The 17,179-nt window shown below is 30.7% G+C and overlaps 4 protein-coding genes across 4 annotated transcripts; 1 reads left to right on the top strand and 3 right to left on the bottom strand.

The window, feature by feature from the left end:
- Positions 1-860: 860 nt before the first annotated feature.
- Positions 861-1,352, bottom strand: Tsp_07170 (piggyBac transposable element-derived protein 2). Its single transcript, XM_003381412.1, has 2 exons — positions 963-1,352; positions 861-929 (listed from the first exon to the last, which is right to left on the bottom strand). The coding sequence occupies exons 1-2, from the start codon at positions 1,350-1,352 to the stop codon at positions 861-863; spliced, it is 459 nt and encodes a 152-aa protein (XP_003381460.1).
- Positions 1,353-3,227: 1,875 nt separating this feature from the next.
- On the bottom strand, positions 3,228-7,912 carry Tsp_07169 (putative DEAD/DEAH box helicase). Its single transcript, XM_003381413.1, has 20 exons — positions 7,873-7,912; positions 7,537-7,628; positions 6,910-7,044; positions 6,794-6,854; positions 6,444-6,574; positions 6,223-6,381; positions 6,028-6,148; positions 5,860-5,974; positions 5,465-5,561; positions 5,277-5,405; positions 5,136-5,228; positions 4,811-5,013; positions 4,670-4,757; positions 4,527-4,615; positions 4,234-4,450; positions 4,015-4,176; positions 3,808-3,939; positions 3,691-3,741; positions 3,472-3,623; positions 3,228-3,357 (listed from the first exon to the last, which is right to left on the bottom strand). Exons 1-20 carry the CDS (start codon positions 7,910-7,912, stop codon positions 3,228-3,230), a joined length of 2,397 nt encoding a protein of 798 aa, XP_003381461.1.
- Positions 7,913-11,107: 3,195 nt separating this feature from the next.
- On the top strand, positions 11,108-11,967 carry Tsp_07168 (chromobox protein). Its single transcript, XM_003381414.1, has 3 exons — positions 11,108-11,173; positions 11,280-11,323; positions 11,382-11,967. Exons 1-3 carry the CDS (start codon positions 11,108-11,110, stop codon positions 11,965-11,967), a joined length of 696 nt encoding a protein of 231 aa, XP_003381462.1.
- A 1,780-nt stretch (positions 11,968-13,747) lies between these two features.
- On the bottom strand, positions 13,748-16,280 carry Tsp_07167 (hypothetical protein). Its single transcript, XM_003381415.1, is given in 8 exon segments — positions 13,748-13,754; positions 13,897-14,592; positions 14,714-14,753; positions 14,867-14,973; positions 15,113-15,152; positions 15,170-15,211; positions 15,971-16,029; positions 16,264-16,280. The coding sequence occupies 8 exon segments, from the start codon at positions 16,278-16,280 to the stop codon at positions 13,748-13,750; spliced, it is 1,008 nt and encodes a 335-aa protein (XP_003381463.1).
- Between the last annotated feature and the right edge of the window lie 899 nt (positions 16,281-17,179).

Consider the following 17,179-nt stretch of genomic DNA (forward strand, 5'->3'; position numbering starts at 1 on the left):
CGTCTAATCATGCGTGAAATTAAGTGAAATTGCGAGCTAACACGTAACGTTAGCATTAGTGCCATTTGTAACCCGGAAATTGGAAGTGTTGCTACAACATTCCAGATTTTTCAAACAGATTATTCAGTATTCTGATATTACACCCGGAAGTTAACATCCAATCTTGATATATTTCAACAGGCAACAAATTTATTTACAAACAGTGAGAGCAGATTTATATATCAGGAGGGAAATCTCTACTAGACCATTGTTGGCTGTTCTTTACTGTTCTTGCTGCTGCTGTTGGTTAGTGAAAAATAAAAATCACTATTTAACTTATATTTTGTATTCTTTTTTTTGAATTATGACTATCGCATTTGATATAACGTCACTTTGGTACAATAAAATGTAGAATAATGATAAAAATTATTTTCGGGAATGCTGATCATGAAAAAGTATAAACTTCACCACAAATAATATATTTAAATAAACAGAATTTCAATGAATGACAAAACTTCAAACAAACAATAAAATTTTGGAATAATAAATATTTCCTTTTTTTATGTTACGTCACTATTATTAAAGTTACGTAATCCTAAATGGAATATTTGAACCAATGAAATAAAAAAATATTACAGCTAATCACAACTGAAGAGTTTGAATCAATGAGCAATTAGACAAGGAAAACCAATACGACAAAGACTTCACGGCCCAATAAAATGAAAACCAATACGACAAAGATTTGACGGTCCAATAAAATAGCGTGGGCAAAGACCAATAAGAGAAAAGTGGGACCGAGTAAAACCACCCCGCATCTTTTTAGTGTTTGAGTGATTTTTGGTCAGTGGCTAGTTTGGTCCTTTGCTACTTCTCTTGAGACGTCAGTTGGTCGTCTTCCCAATCGTCTTGACGTTAGGGGTGGCGTTGGAGAAGACGCACGAGAATGGCTTCTGGAACTTCACAAGACACAAGGACTGACTAACTTGGCAAGTGAAGCTTAGTAGGTCCATTGTGCCTGTGCATGTTCCAGGCATCCCTTTTCTGTCCCTCTTATACAGTTGCCATGCATCTGTCATGGCAGTGCTGATGATCCAAAAAAAATGCGACGGGTCCATTTTCGACTTTTGTGTTCGATGCGGTATAGAGCAGCAAGCATGTTGTTCAGGTCTATGCCACCCATATTCATGTTGTAATTTTTTTAAATGTTTGATCCCTGCGAATGTTAAAATGTTTGCAACTGCGATGATCCCTTTTTTAGCGTAAGTTCTAAAGTCATAAGCACCTCTGCCCTTTGACTTCAGATCTTTTTTAGAGAGCAGCGGGCAGCCACGAAGTCTGTTTGGTCTAATGGTCCCACAGGATAGGATCCCCATTTTTTTATCCGCAGCTGTAATGCAAGAAATGTGTAGTAGTTATCAAAGAACAGTTTGTAGTTTCTGTTCTTTGGCAACGTTTTACACAGTTTTAATACATAATTTGCCGGTTGAAAAGGCAGTGGGTCCTCCACATAATGGGGGTTGGGCAAGCGATTCTGAGTACGTTGAGGGTAGTAAATGTGAAGTGCCGTTTCCGTTAAAGTCCAGTGTATCAAAATTGATACAGGTAATCTAAGCAACTCTACTCAGCACCCCAGTAATTTTAGAGGCTGCTGTCAATTTTAACATCATCTTCACATCAACATTTACTAGTAAAAAAATTATTATCCTTAAATTCTGCTCAGTTCTCAATTTATGCATCAAAATGCAAATTCATGTTTTTTCGTCTCACCTACCTGTACAGTAGGGCGCATTATAAAAAATCTACTAAGATGAGAAAAAAAATGGTAATAAAATATTGTTAAGACAAGTGTCAAGAACACATAAACACAATCAGGGCTAACAAACACTTTTCAGTATATAGCTATGGGGCATAAAACATTGTGTATCAAAATTGATAGGCTGGGCCTGAAAGGGTTATCGATAATGGCTGTTGTTGCTCTTCACTTCTCTTGTTAAATAGTTATAAATTGAACTATCGTTTTTTATCCTACTTTGATGATTTCACCATTAACTTACATATTTTTGATTTCTCAGATTTGTCTTTTGCCATAATTTCACATTTGGAATTTTTAGTTGCTTTTTAGATCTTGCAGCCTTACAAGAAGGATGCGGTCTGCAGTTACTGTTTTTTAATTGAGTTTAATTTCGAATCCAATTGCCGAAACTGAAAAATGACTATTTTTTAATGAAAATTTTCTCGCATTTTTTGCCAATAAAAGACTTTAAAATTATTAAAATTGGAAATACTTTGATACCATCATGTACAGAATTTTTCGAACTATCCAATAAAGCAAATTTCATAAAAATTGAACATAATTCCAGCTTTTTACACATGCTTTTCTAAAGTGGAGTGGACCACGCCCCAACAATCCAACAACGTACCTTTTAACTTTACGATGTTCTGTAGACCGAATGAAAATTCCTGGAACATTGCAATTTTTTTCAAAATATGTCTTATTGTTTCAAAAAAGATGTCACAAAGCTTCAGACTATGAAAATGAAAATTGACAGAATGCGACGAAAAGAAAACCCCCTGGGGTGGGCTCCACCCCAACAATCCATCAAAGTGTTAAAACTTTTATGTCATGGCAACATCCCAAATTTCTCACCACACTATCAACTAATAAATTTCACAGACAACAATCAGTGAATAATAATATGCATAACTTTGGACGTCCGTGTACTATTGTTATTTTCTATTTAATTTTGGCAATTTTTGTATTTATGAAATATACAAAAAGTTGCCAATCACTGATAACATCCCGTGCATAATAATAATAATAATAATATGGTATATTTCGAAAGATTATGTCAAACTAATTTATCATATGTAGAAAACTATCAGTACGTAATACTGGAACAGATATATGAAAACTATCATAACTGCATTCACTTCTTATTTTATAGATAAAATAATGGAAACAAATATACAGCAAAAGCAAAAGCAAAAGCTAAGCTAAAATATACCTTTTATTTTGAAGCAAATACGTTGCAAGATAAATATTTAATTGAAGCTTCCTTACATATATGAAGATCAAGTTTTTACAAATCTAGCGTTTGATAAAACAACAATCAATTTATTCATTCTATATTTATTCAACAGCAACAACGGTTTAAACGAAAATCAAATCTCTTCTAGGATAGAAATGATCAAGTTAAATAAATTAACACTGATTCCAATTGCAAGAGATTGAACACAACTAAAATGTTTTACATTTCCAATAAGCTTAATGCAAATGCTTCTTGATCTTCCAAAGTAAGTTCGCCCATACATTTTGAATTGCTCATTTTCTTTTTTTTTGATTCAATTTCTTTCTCTTTCAAATTCTTCTGTGTTTTCCTAAATGTAAATTCACACAACAATGACACTTTAGCATTTTGAAAATTTCTATAAATTTTATAGAACTCAAGTGTCGCGCATTATCTTTCTTTTACCGATAATTATTAAAGTTACCTTTTCAACTGTGCATCAGGAACAACTACTTCTTCCTCTGAATATTTATAAACCTTGTCTGGATCAGGAAGCCAAGATAAGTCAGGTTCTTGCTCTGCTTCAGAAGCGGAACCACTTTCTCCATTTTCCTCTTCAAAATGTGAAAGTGGAAGCTAAATAACAAAAAAAAATTCATAATTTTTTTTGAAATATAATTTTTCCTTTTATTATTCCCTCTACCTGACGATGTCGCTTTTCTGCTTTTTTCAGCTTTTTCTTCAAAAGCCGCTCCTGTAACAAAGAAAGCAAACAACATAAAAAAATATACAATGCTATGAAATGAAAAAAATATTTTACTCGTTTTATCATTCGACTGCGTTCTCGGTGCACTTTTTTATCGATTTCATCCGCTTCCTTGAGACGCTTCTTAGCCAATTCAATGTATGATTCAGATGAGCCAGCTTCTTCAGAACGTTGCACCTCTTTCAACTGTGAAACATTGAAATAGAAATAATTGCCTTTAAAATTTACTTGTCCATAAAAACATAACAGAAAAATATATACTTCATCGTTGCAATTATCATCATCTTCTGTAAAAATGATTTTTTGATTCAATTGTATATTCTTTTTATTCATCTTTTTCACTTTAGATGCACGAGTGATGACAAGTTTCTTCTTTGAAATATCATTCGACATTTCAAAATTAGGGACGTTGAAATTGTCTTCCTATTAAAATTTTCGATAAATTTCATTTCAATTGTCCAAAAGCGAACTACTAATCACCTGTCCCAAAACATTGAATACATCGTGCTGTTTAACTTTGAGAAAATCCGAATCTTCATCTGAATCCAATTGTTTCGTATCATTTTGATTATCAGGAACATGCACCATTTCATCGGAAGGTTGCTTTTCTTCAGAAAGCGAATCATCGACCAAATGAACCTTCTTGTTAACGTTTCTCAAAAAGCGCATACGCGGTACAGAGAACAATCCCATCGATCTATCAAACGAGATCAAAATTTGAAAATCAAAAAAGAAAAAAAGACATATGTTCAACATCTACATGCACAACTCACTTAGCCAAAGCTTCTAAATCGATTTTTTCCATGTTAAAAATTTCCTTGTTTTTCGCAAAATGTAAACTTTTACAGTAGGCAACCAAAGCCTTAAAAATACCTTTACATGAGCACAATTACAATGGAAAAAATAATAAGCTCACCCTTGAACAAATAGAATGAAAATCTGGATCTTGACTACAGAATGTTTGCAATTTTGTTTGAATATTTAAAAATTTCTCATAATTGATTCTTAAAAAACTGCAATTTACCAATGTTCGTTGAAAATCAAATGAACTTTTTACTGTATTTCAGAAATTGGAATCCGTTTCTCTTTAAGATGTTCAATGAAGATCGTCTGCGCAGGATTGACAATCAAAAGTGCACGACCTTTATTATTGTAACGAGCTGTTCTTCCACTTCGATGAATATATTCCGCCAAATCGGCAGGACAATCGACTTGAACAACCCAATCAACACATGGAAAATCTGAAATTCCCCCAAAACGCTGCAAGCATGAATTAAGCATACAAAATTATACAGAAAAAAAGTATACGAACCCAAGCCGCGAGCAGCTATGTCGGTTGAAAACATCACAACAAATTTTTTACGCTGGAATTCTTTGAATACGTTGACTCGCTTTTGCAAACTCATCGACCCGTGCAAGTGCAGTACCGTCAGTCCAGGCTGAAGGCGACGAAACGCTTCATACACAAATCTAACCTGCAAAATAATTGTAAATTTCAAAATTTATCGAAAAAAATTACAAACGCATCGATAATAGAGTTCACCAACTTGTTTGCAATTTGTAAAAAAAGCAAGAACTTTACACTTGGTATGGGTTCGAAGAAATGACCAGAAATAATTTAGCTTATCTTCTTCTTTACAGACAACGAAATTCTACAACAATTATTTTGCATAAATTTCAAATGTACATTGCAAAAATTAATACTTCAAACCTGCTTCAATCGCTCGGGAGTACAGAACTTTGAATTTTCATGTACAGATACGTATACTGGATTTTTCAAAGATAGTCGAGCCAAATCTTTCACTGATCTAAAAGAAAACTGTAAGATGACAATATTCTTTCAAAAAGTTTTCACTAATTGCATTAGCTTATTCAGCATAATGCTAGCTACATGTTATGCCAAAGCAAAGCATCGTAAAAATCTGCTCCTCATAAATAAAATAACAAAAATAATTTATTAATCGCAACATTAACAGTTCTCCAAAAAAAAATCAAATTCAATATTTCATACTGCTTATTACATCAGCATTTTTTAAATCTAAACTTTCATATTTACAAACAATAATAAACAAACCTAGTAATACATTTATACAAAAACTGACTTACTTTGTTTGCGTAGCCGAATACAGTAAAGTTTGCCGAGTTTCTGGCAAATTTTCTATGATCGCGTTAAGCTGCGCAGAAAAGCCTAAATCTAATATTCTGTCGGCTTCATCCAACACTATAGATTACATAAAAATTAATTAAATTTCAGTGTCACTTTCAGATATTCACCTATAATCTGGAGTTGTGTTGTGTCAAATAAAGGATTCTCATCCATGTGTTGCAACAGTCGTCCCGGTGTACAAACCACAAGATTGCTTTGACCAATTCTCCTTTTCTCATAATCTGCATCCTATAAATCATATTTTCTAAATAACCGATAAACAATAATATATTGGGTTCAATAAAGTAGAAAAAAATTATTACTGTTCCTCCAATCACTAAAGCTGCGGAAAAATCATGCATGCATCCCACTTTGCAAAACGTTTCATATGTCTGCAAAGCCAATTCTCGAGTAGGTGAAATAATCAAAGCTCCGAGTCCATCGACAGATGACCATCGCTGACGCCAAAGACATTCCAAAACCTGTAAATATAAAATGCAACAAATACAATTTTTTTCCTTCATATTCGCTTCAAATTACTCACCGGTACTACAAAAGCCAACGTTTTTCCGCTTCCCGTTTTGGCTGCACCCAAAATATCCATTCCTCTCAAAGAAAAAAGAATAGCTTCTCGTTGAATTTCTGTAGGATAGTGATAACCGGAATTCTGCAATCCTTAAATCATTAAATCTAGACTCAAAATATCATATACAATAATAGAACAAATAAAACAATATAAACTGAATTTTCTTTTCATCAGTCACATTAACTGTTACAATTATCATACTATTCGTCAAAAAAATTCAATTTGACTTAAATTACAACTGAAAAATTAGCTACAAACAATTTTCTGAAGAAATTCAAAAAAATAAGATAAAAAATTTCAATTTATACCATGTTTCGTTCTTCGTGATAATGGAAAGTCTGAAAATTTCTGTAAGTTGCAAGAATCAACCTGCAATTAAAAAACTGAAACGTAACAGTGTAAAAATATATAAACAGATGCATACTTTATCATATTCTTCTTGCACTTTCTTTATTTCTTCTTCTTCTTCTTGTTTCTTTGCAGTTTTACATTTCCTTGTTGATCTATTTACTTTTTTCTCTACCTTATGGTTAAACATATCATCAAAATGTGAGAGTTCCTAAATTAAATGCATTAAACATTCCATCGTTACAAATTATTTCTCACAAAATTACCTTATTTTAAATGAAAATTATTTATATATATTCATAAAAATTATATTAATAAATTAATACACTAAAACTAAAATGTGTAAACAAAATACGGCATCCGACAAGTAAATCATTGAAAGTATACAATAAAAATGCAGGTTCAATTGACAGTAAGACGAATTCAGAAACTTTTATTTAAAAAAAACATGCATATGTAGCATAAAATGAATTAAACATTTTCATTAATATTTTATTTTTAATTTTAATTCAACTGCTGAAATAATATGATAATATGCACAAGATACAGATTGTACTATGTTGTATATGAACATGAAAGGCTGTTCAGTGGCAGATGTTAGTATGAATTCTTTCTGTATACAAAGTTCGCAATTTTATTGCAATGTATTACCTATTTTAAAAAATTATAAATAATTAGAATAATGATACATAACAATAAGAACCGTCTGTATTTTGTTATACTGTAAATCAAACGGAAAATCTACACCACCATCTTTTTCCTGTTCGGTTTTCTCCTTTAGATTTCTGCCGAATTCTTAACTATTCTCGGCTTGTATTTTCTTTCTGTTCAATAAAGAGTTTTAGACTGCGAGCGTTTTCATATCGAAATCATCATTGTGATTTTATATACTTTGATCCTTCGAGCTGGATAATTTGAATCTCCGACAATTGGATAGAAATATGATGAAATGTAACTGACAGAAAAGCAGACACACCACTTAACCAGTTTCAGCTGAATATATATGTATGTTTTATTTATTTATTTTATTTTATTTAACGAGGCGGATGTATTGATTGGAGGATCATGGGAACCGCCATGACCTTGATCGATGTTTCAGAATTATGTTATATTAAAGATCCGCTAAATGTTTCAGCAGGCGTCCTTTAAGCGCCGCTTTCCCATAATCCTTTGTCTTTGACGCCGTCATCTTGCTTCTATTTTACAATTTGTACAGTCTTCATTTTTTTAACTCATTGAAAAATAGTTTCTTGTTAATGAACAATTAACTTGAATTGAATGCAAAACTTGCTTGAGTTAGTCTTAATCCAAATATCTTTATATTATTGACTGTAATTAGCATGTTTATTTTTGCTTAAAACTTACTCTGTTCTTTCATATTCAGTGCAATTTAAACACATATTAAACAATTTCAATCATAATTAAATAAAGGCACGTGAATATTATGCTTTATTATTTATTATATACTTTTTTGCTGTTATTAGACGCTTATAAATTTATAAGTACGGGAAACCTTCTCTAACAGTTGCTTTATGACTTGGTGACAACGACAATTTAGTCGTCTTAGAGAAAGAAAATTACTATGTAGAAATAAGATTTCAACATAGTTTAACAAGATGTTAAATGCTTATTTTCCAGAAGAATAATTTGCCATTAACTTATAGTTGAACATTTCTTATATTCAGTTAATCAAAATTGCTGATGAAAAAAAATTTTCTTCGAAAATATCCTAGAATGCATATTGATTAACAGGAATAAAGTTTCAATATTGTAGTTTCTAGAGACCAAATGCTTTCCTTTCGTTTTATAATCTGTAATTAATTTTTCTCAGTTGTTAAGATACGCTTAGCACGTTATCAACCAAAAGTCTGAAACATATAATGGTAATTTTAAGCCCACTTTTAGATTTTTCAATTGTCATTCCATGATGCATAATGAGATTGCTGGAAACAGTTAACTTTTGCGCCAAACGATATATCTGCTCCTTGCAAGCCATAAAACTTACAACGACTGAACAGCTGCAGTTTTAATATATGTTGTTATAGGCTAGTGACTGTTGGCAACTACACTTAATAGCGTGTTCTGGGTGTTGCTTAGGTCGTGCGGCAGTAAGCAGTTGCGTTCCCACGTACGGCAATAAATAGTAATTTGTCAGCCGCCAGTTATAATCACAAGCATTTGTTGAAAAGTATTAACAAGCCTGGAATTTTATGTTATCAGTAATATGGAAAATTAATTTTTTTAATTCAAATTGTTTTTCAGAACGATTGAAGCAAAATTATACAAAATAAGAGAATACTGTAGTAAATATTTGTTAATACTTATGGTATATTAAATAGTTTTAAAATAAGACATTTAATTGGCAAATATAAATATTCTGAGTATGCGAAATTAGTTCACAAGCATAAAATTTTCATTAATTTTTTTTTATTTTATTACCAGTTATATTAACTGTTGATTAAATATTTTATACTGCATTGTAAGTGATTTATGATATGTAATACATGATTGTATTTTAATTTTTGAATAAAATTATTATATTTAATTAAATAAACTTTCGAAATTCTAAAATATAAGCTTAAAGTGTAAGAATTTAAGAAAACTTACAATGCAGAATAAATTACAGCTAAAAGATTTTAACTATAGAAAATAACATTTTCTTTGCACTTTGGAAGTTGCTTACAATTTTTCAACAGTACAATTAATTTAAAATATTTTTTGCTCCAATGTGCTTTTGATTGTAATTCCCATCACATGACAGCAAATAGGCTAACTGAGATCACTTTTGGTGTAGATATAATCTCCAGGCCTGTGATTTAACAAAATAAGGTAAATCAATTGGAAAATAGCGAATTGTTTCCAAAAATATTTGCCCGACTTCAGTGAAGAAAATTGCAACAGCATGTTAGTTGGCATTTGTTACATTTGCAAATGCTTTGCTCTTTTTTATTTGAAATAGCATGTTCCCAGGAGCATTGACATTCTACTGGCAGTATTTTCAAACACAAATTCACTGCTGTTATTTGTTGGTTTTCTTTTAATTTTCTGTTCTTGTCATTTGGAAGATTAAACTGCGTGCATAAGTAATTTAATGTTGAAGATTAGAGTTGGCAGTATGTTATGCAAATGTTTTTAAAATTTTTCTTCTTTACTGATAACATTTGTAAGCAATAAATTTTGAAATTCATTCAAATTCTTCATTGTTTATTTATACTGTAGATAGCAAATGAATGTTTTCTTGATCATTTGAACAAATTCTTTGTTCTACTGATCATAGTATTTCAGATTTGTCTCGTATTATTACTTTTTAATTTCATGTTATGAAGTATTTACTTTATTTCATATGCTAATTCTGGTAAGTAAATTTAAAGGGAACGATACTGTAAATTCAGATAAGAAGATAATCGAAGAAAATATATTAATATAAAATGAATTAGGTAAAATGTTTCGATTGCTTAAAGGGAATATTTTGTATCATTTAATACAAGTCAGAATTTGTGCTTTCCCTGAGAGTTTGTAATTTTGTTGCTACAATTCTTTGATAATTTATTCGATTTTTAGCAGCAAAAAAATCTTTTCTGATTTGCAAGCACATTTCCATTGTCAAAAGTACAGTGGGCTTGTTGTCCAACTTTTTTTCTTGCTTAAGCATCAGGATAATCGTACCATTGCAGACATTGATTGTGGCATAAAGCAAATAATTTTCCAATCGAAGGTCGACTGATTTTGTTCGTGGTGTTTATTTGCATTGCTTCAGTCATAGTTTTTTTTTCAACCTTTACTAGAAATGAAAAGTGCGAGCGTTTTTTTCATTGTTTCAATGTGGAAATTTTTCTTTGCTTTTATTAGACACAATCTTTGCAAATGCAATATGAATTACACAAAAAAAAATTTGCAGAATATATTTTTTTTCTTTGTTGCTTTTGCTCTGTGTCGTTCGTTCTGCGTGGACGGGGGATGTGAATATTTTCTTAAATATCCTTTATATTTCATATTTCAAATCGGCTCAGCGGGTAAATTGCTGCAATGAAATTTGGCACAAGCAGTGTTCTTAAAATCTTCTACTTTTAGAATCTATTAAAATGTGTATTATGTAAATAGTGTTATAAGAACTAACCAAAATTTAAGATTTTTAAAAATTTATTTATGCAGTAATATTAATCATTATTTTAAGTTATTCTTAGATGACACTTGACGCTTGAATTGCATCCATTTGTCTTCACTTTCTGGTCTTTCCAATTTTTTAATAGTAATTCTGTCATCTGATAGCAAAGATGTCGAAGGTGCAGTTAGAGAATGTATTTCCTGCCGAAAAAATTATAGATACTCGAATGAAAAATGTAAGTTTTAAGCTTCATTGATAAGTAATATTTTCTTCTTCTTATTATTATTAATTATTTGCGAAAAGAGATGAAATAATATAAAGCAAATTGTATTTGATTTTAGGGAGAACGCCAGTATCTTGTACGTTGGAAAGGGTTTTCTAGATAGTAAGTTGTTCTTTCAATGGAAATCCAATTGATGGTGATGTATGCTATTTTTTATTAGTTACGATTCATGGGAACCGTCCAAGCATATATTGGATGATCGCCTTATTGCATATTTTGAATCCAATCGTACGGCAGCAAAGTTGAGACGTCGACGTCGAAGATGTCCACTTCTTGGTATGAAAAGACGTTTATGTGCAAGGAATAAAATATACAAAGCAACAATTAACCAAGTGATTAATGATGTGGCCGAATCGGATGATAATTTGGTTAACCAGTCGACAGAAGAAGAAATAAATGGAATAAGCGATGCTGGAGTTGTTGACAAAAGCGCACTGCACTCAGCTAACAGTGAAATAATTCAAATTGATCCAGGAAAAGCTGTCAACGATATAGTTGAAATTGGTAATATCAATGAAACTGAACCCAACGCCAACAATGATGATCAAATTGCATTATCATCATCACCACCACCAGCATTGTCACCGCATTATCCTGTATATAGTCCATCCTCTTCCAGTGACGATGATCTACCTCCAACTACACGTCATATAACTGTAATCACTGACCGATTGTTTTATTTTTCGAATGCCAGAATTACCGAGGTACATCGCAATGGTGTGAATGTTTCTATAATTGAATATTAGGGAACTTATTTTGCTTAACTTTATTTTTTTCACCTATTCATCATGTTATGCTAAGAATTAATTATATAAAATTAGTTGTAAATGTTGAATGATACGTATTATAATGTTTTATGTGCAGAAAAAAATACACATGATATAATTCACTGCTTATGTTGCAATCGAAAAGGCAAAAAAGTATATATTTTTGAATTAGCAATAAAATTTACCAAAAAATTGATGAAAGTGATCTTTCAAAAAGGAACATTGGAACTTTAATCTTTTATTTAATTCAACTACAATTAAACGACTTTGAAAGTTTTTAATTTAAAACTATTAAATTACAGTAAATATTAAAGGCAAAATTTGCAAGAAATAGTAGCAAGTACTTTTTCTTTAACTACAAATCGAGCTGTTTCTTCTAAGACTAGAAATATTTAAAATACATTTTCCAAAAACTATAAGTTCAAAATTACTGTTTGCAGTGTTATAATTAGAAATTTGTTGAATTCAAATTTCCCAAAATTTGATACATTTATTTCAATTTGGTCAAATTATATTCACTAATATATTCATGAATTGTTTGGACCGAATGTAAGACTATTTCTATGAAATATTTATTTTCAATACTCAGTATAATCTTTCAATTATAATTAATATTTTATGAAAATTAAAAACAACAACGTGAAGCCATAACTTTGTCAAACAATGGAATTATTGATCGATAAACATTTCAATGATATATGCATGTTTCTTTCTATTCAAAGAGAAAACATTTCAACGTTAAAAGTAAAGAAAATCAATAATCAGGATACTGTAAAAACACGTGAAATGGTGAGAAAAGCATTGAAATAACATGAAGCGTGAAAACAAAAATATTTATTAAAAGCAGAGCGTTGCTGGCAAAAATTTACACCAGTTTGGAAAGTTTTTCTGATCAATTCAAATCGGATGATATTTCATTTGTTCATTGATCAATAAAAGCATATTCAGCAATATATTTAGCAGATCAACTTGAACAGAAGAATAATTAGCTAGTTGGCTAGCTTCGAGTTTGTTTATGCATACGTTGAATACAACAAACTGATGACAATATTTTCCAGAAATTGAAAAAATGTGAATTCAATTTAAATTCAGTTCAATTTTTTTCATTTATCCTTAAAATGGAAGTTAATCATTCAATTCAATTTAAAAAATAATATCAATAACATCACTGTTTTTATCAGAATCATTTATATTTCTCATCGTGCTTAAAATTGCTTTACACGCATCTTTAGCTATTCATTGCAGCTTTTTATAAAATCGTCAGAGGAATTACCTTTTATTTCATCAATGAAAAAAATCAATTTTATAGACAAAAAAAACATTTTATTCAACTGATGTGTTTATTCATTTTTGTACATATATGTTTGTAAGTAAACGGTCATATTTTTAGAAAAACAATTTCGCACAAAAGGAGAATTCTGTTAAAAACAAACACTTCTTCAATCAACGTTCAAAATATTTTCCATTGTATCTGGTGATTAACAAAATAATGCGAAATTTTTTAATTTTACAATTTAAATTATTCCTAATGAATATGCAGTCAGTCGATACAGTTTTCTAATGAACATCAAACATGGAAAAGCTTTGAGAAATGCTAATTTATTTCATTTCACAACACACAACTATAACCAATTTTAATTCGTACATAATACTTCAAATATAATTCCAAAACAAGTGCACTGACTATAACCAAAAAAAATCACCACTACATTACAATAATTAATAATGCATATGTATAAGATAAACGTATAAAATGACTTTAGCAACTAAAATTAGAAAATTGTATTTTTCAACATTAAGTAAAAAGGATGCTTGTTTTAATTGCAAAGTGCATTTCAAAACTCTGCAAATGAAAATTTCACACCATTATGAACCACCTCCGTCAGTTTAACAGATGAAAAGTAAAACAAGCGGTCAGTAATTACTGTCAGAGTCCTTGTAGTCGGTGGTAAATAATCACCATCACTGGATGTTGATGGGCCAGAGTCCGGCAACTGAGGAGACAGAGCCGGCGGCAAGGGCGATACTGAATGCTCGTAACTTTCTTCTCCAGAACAGCTTTCATTTTGCTTCTCCTCACTAATAACCACCAACTCACTTTTATTCACTTCTTCCTCCGTTTCGAGACTTCGTTTTTCTTCAGCATCCTGCTTTTCTTCCTTCTCTTTGACAGAATGCTCTTCTTCTTCTTCTTCTTCTTCTTCAACTTCTTTGATCACTTCCACACTGTGAAGTTCTTCGTCCTCAGCTGTACTGTCAAGCACTGCAATACTTTCATCATCGGTACTATCAAGCACCGCAGTACTTTCATCATCTGTATCGTCAAGTACTGCAGTACTTTCTTCAGTTGAATCATCATCATCAGTCTGATCAACAACAAGCTTAAGATCACTATCGACTTGTTCATCGGGTTGCGACTTCGATGTTGCAGGTGTACTTTCCACCTGTGCTACATGGGCATTTAATCGTCGGCGTTTAAGACCCAAAAACGGACCTCTACGACGTCGACGCTTCACAGTAGTCGTGGTCGGTTTACGTCCGGCTTCAAAAAATGTAATGAGACGATTATCCAAAATATTTGTTGCCGGCTCCCATGTATCATAACTAAATAAATAAATTTATTTCATTCCTTTATTAAAAATTCATAAATGAATACGTATAAATTAATCAATACGTCGTATAATTAATACGTCAATAAAATTATCATCAGCGACCACTTACTAACTGGAAAAATCCTTCCAACGTATACGATACTGTAGTTCTCCCTAAACAAATTTAGAATTACAAATATAATTTATCAACACAATACAATCTTTATTCGATAAAATACATTATTATTTTTGGACCAAAAGACAACAAAGTATAAAAATAATAAAACTGTAAAATATTAGATAAAAATTTACATTTCGCACTCGGGAAGCCACTATTTTCTCCGCTGCATATACATCATTTCCGTTCAGTGGAGATCTTGGCATTTTCGACAGTCTAAAACGTAATTACATATACAAAATAATGTAGTTTTATAACAGTGATGAATTGCAGCGCAGTAAATTCACGGCTACTGGAAAATATTCAGCTGTAAAAATCAAACAGGTCAGTAAACCATATTCAGATTCAAATAAACTGTTTCATAAAGACACGCAAACGATAATAACGGTTTAAGACTACAATAACAACTTACTGTTTGTGGATTGATGTGCAAGTTTTACAGTAACGTGATATACTGTAAAGAGTAAAATTATGATAAATAAATTTGTAAATTATAACACGCGACCCAAATTTATGTTAAAATCTAAATTATAAATATTTGTGTAATACCACTGAATGATGAATATCTATATGCCTAAATACTCAATTTTTTCACATTCAGTATCAAAAGTAATTGAAAGTTACAATCTAATCATAATTTTTGCTAAAAGTAAACAATTATAAAATCTGTAGTCAAATGAATTTCTATAAACTAAACAACATCATGTGAATTCATTAATTTGATCTGTAATATTATTCCCATATTAATTTGTTTATTTGACATCATTTTTATCCGGACTGATACTATTTAGTTTTAATAAAATAAAAAAACATTTAATTACCAAAACCAACGATTAAAAACCGTTACATATTTTATGAAATCACTTTCTTGAGAAAATTTGCATACTGTTACAGTATAAAATCCAAAGGTTCAAATTATTGTTTTAACTTGAAATTCCAATAAACTGAATTTCAAAGATTTTTAGCAAATGAATATAACAATAATAAATGTTAAAAAAATTTTAATATATATATATTTGTTTTAAAATTTTAATTCTTCTTTCATTATTGTAATTTCTTTAGTAAATATGTCCGGAGCGTTTTTTTGAATGTTTACAGCGCCTTTTTTTGTCTTTTATTTCGTTTATATTAGTTTTAGATCACTGAACAATAAACTGCATCACAAATGCAAGTTTACTGAACAGTATCACAAATACGCACACATGAAATAAACTGCCATTTGTGCATTTTTGTTTTTGATGCAAAAATTGTTTTTTGTCTACAACGTTCTTGCTAAAAAAAATTGCAATAGCATATTTATATGTGGAATTATCTTATCTTCTCTGAAAAATTTCTACAGGTAAAGAATTCGAAAACAAAAAAGTAAAAATGCCAAAGTGCTGAGAAGTATCTAGCCACTCGAACACAATAAATAAACAATTATGTATAATAACAATCTAAAAAATTCTTCACGTAAAACAAATAAAAGTGTATAATATTTAACTGAGATTCATAATGATGAAAAACGCCAAACGTAAGGGCATTGTTTCTATTTAAATTTTTCTTAGGGTTTTCTTATTATAGTTGATATACATATAAAGCAGCAGAAAGTACGAACATTTCCATAGTAGCTAAACATCAATGATAAGCACAAATAATATCATTCTTGGCAGGCTTTAATTTTATTCATTTGATGTATTGCAAAATGTGCCAAATGAACAAATCAGGTATTGTAAAACTGCATTCAATCGCACTTAAAATCACAAAGAACGTTTCCTGGATGAATGTTAAGACAATCGCCGATACTGTAAAATAGTTTGCTTCAAGTATGCATTTATTTTTGATTCCAGGCAATATACAAAATATAAAGGCATTCTATGTAAAAATTTGCAAATTGTAAATAACTGATGAAACCAGTGCAGTTTTAAAATACTTAATTCTGAACCCACAATTCATCATGACACTTTTCTTTATTCCAAATGGTAAATTAGGTTCCTTAGTTTACCCATATTATTAGAGCATATTCTGTGGAATCCGAGCGCAGGGATTTTGAGAGCTTGTGGATCTCACTGGTAGTCTGTACTCTACTCTTATGCTATTATCATATTATCCATATTAGCATTCATAACCATAAGCTTTGGGGTTAGGAATTATCATACATTAAATTAATCATTAATACGCAAGTATATCAAAATTTTAACCATAGTTTCAAAAGAAACCAATATTTTGCGTCAGCTCGTTGAAATCTGTATGATATACTATTATCAATGTAGGATAAAATAGACCAGTGATCTTAGAGAAGAGAAACTGCAAGAAAGCCGTCCTCTTATTGTTCACCGTGTCTCCCTTTTTCAGTATACAAGCAACTCACATTGCACAATATTATTCTGCTAGTTAATTTAGAATTTTTACTTCTAATGACCAATGTATATCAGTTTTTTAA

This window comes from Trichinella spiralis (genome assembly GCF_000181795.1).
Source record: "Trichinella spiralis strain ISS 195 chromosome Unknown Scfld1, whole genome shotgun sequence".
Lineage (NCBI taxonomy): Eukaryota > Metazoa > Nematoda > Enoplea > Trichinellida > Trichinellidae > Trichinella > Trichinella spiralis.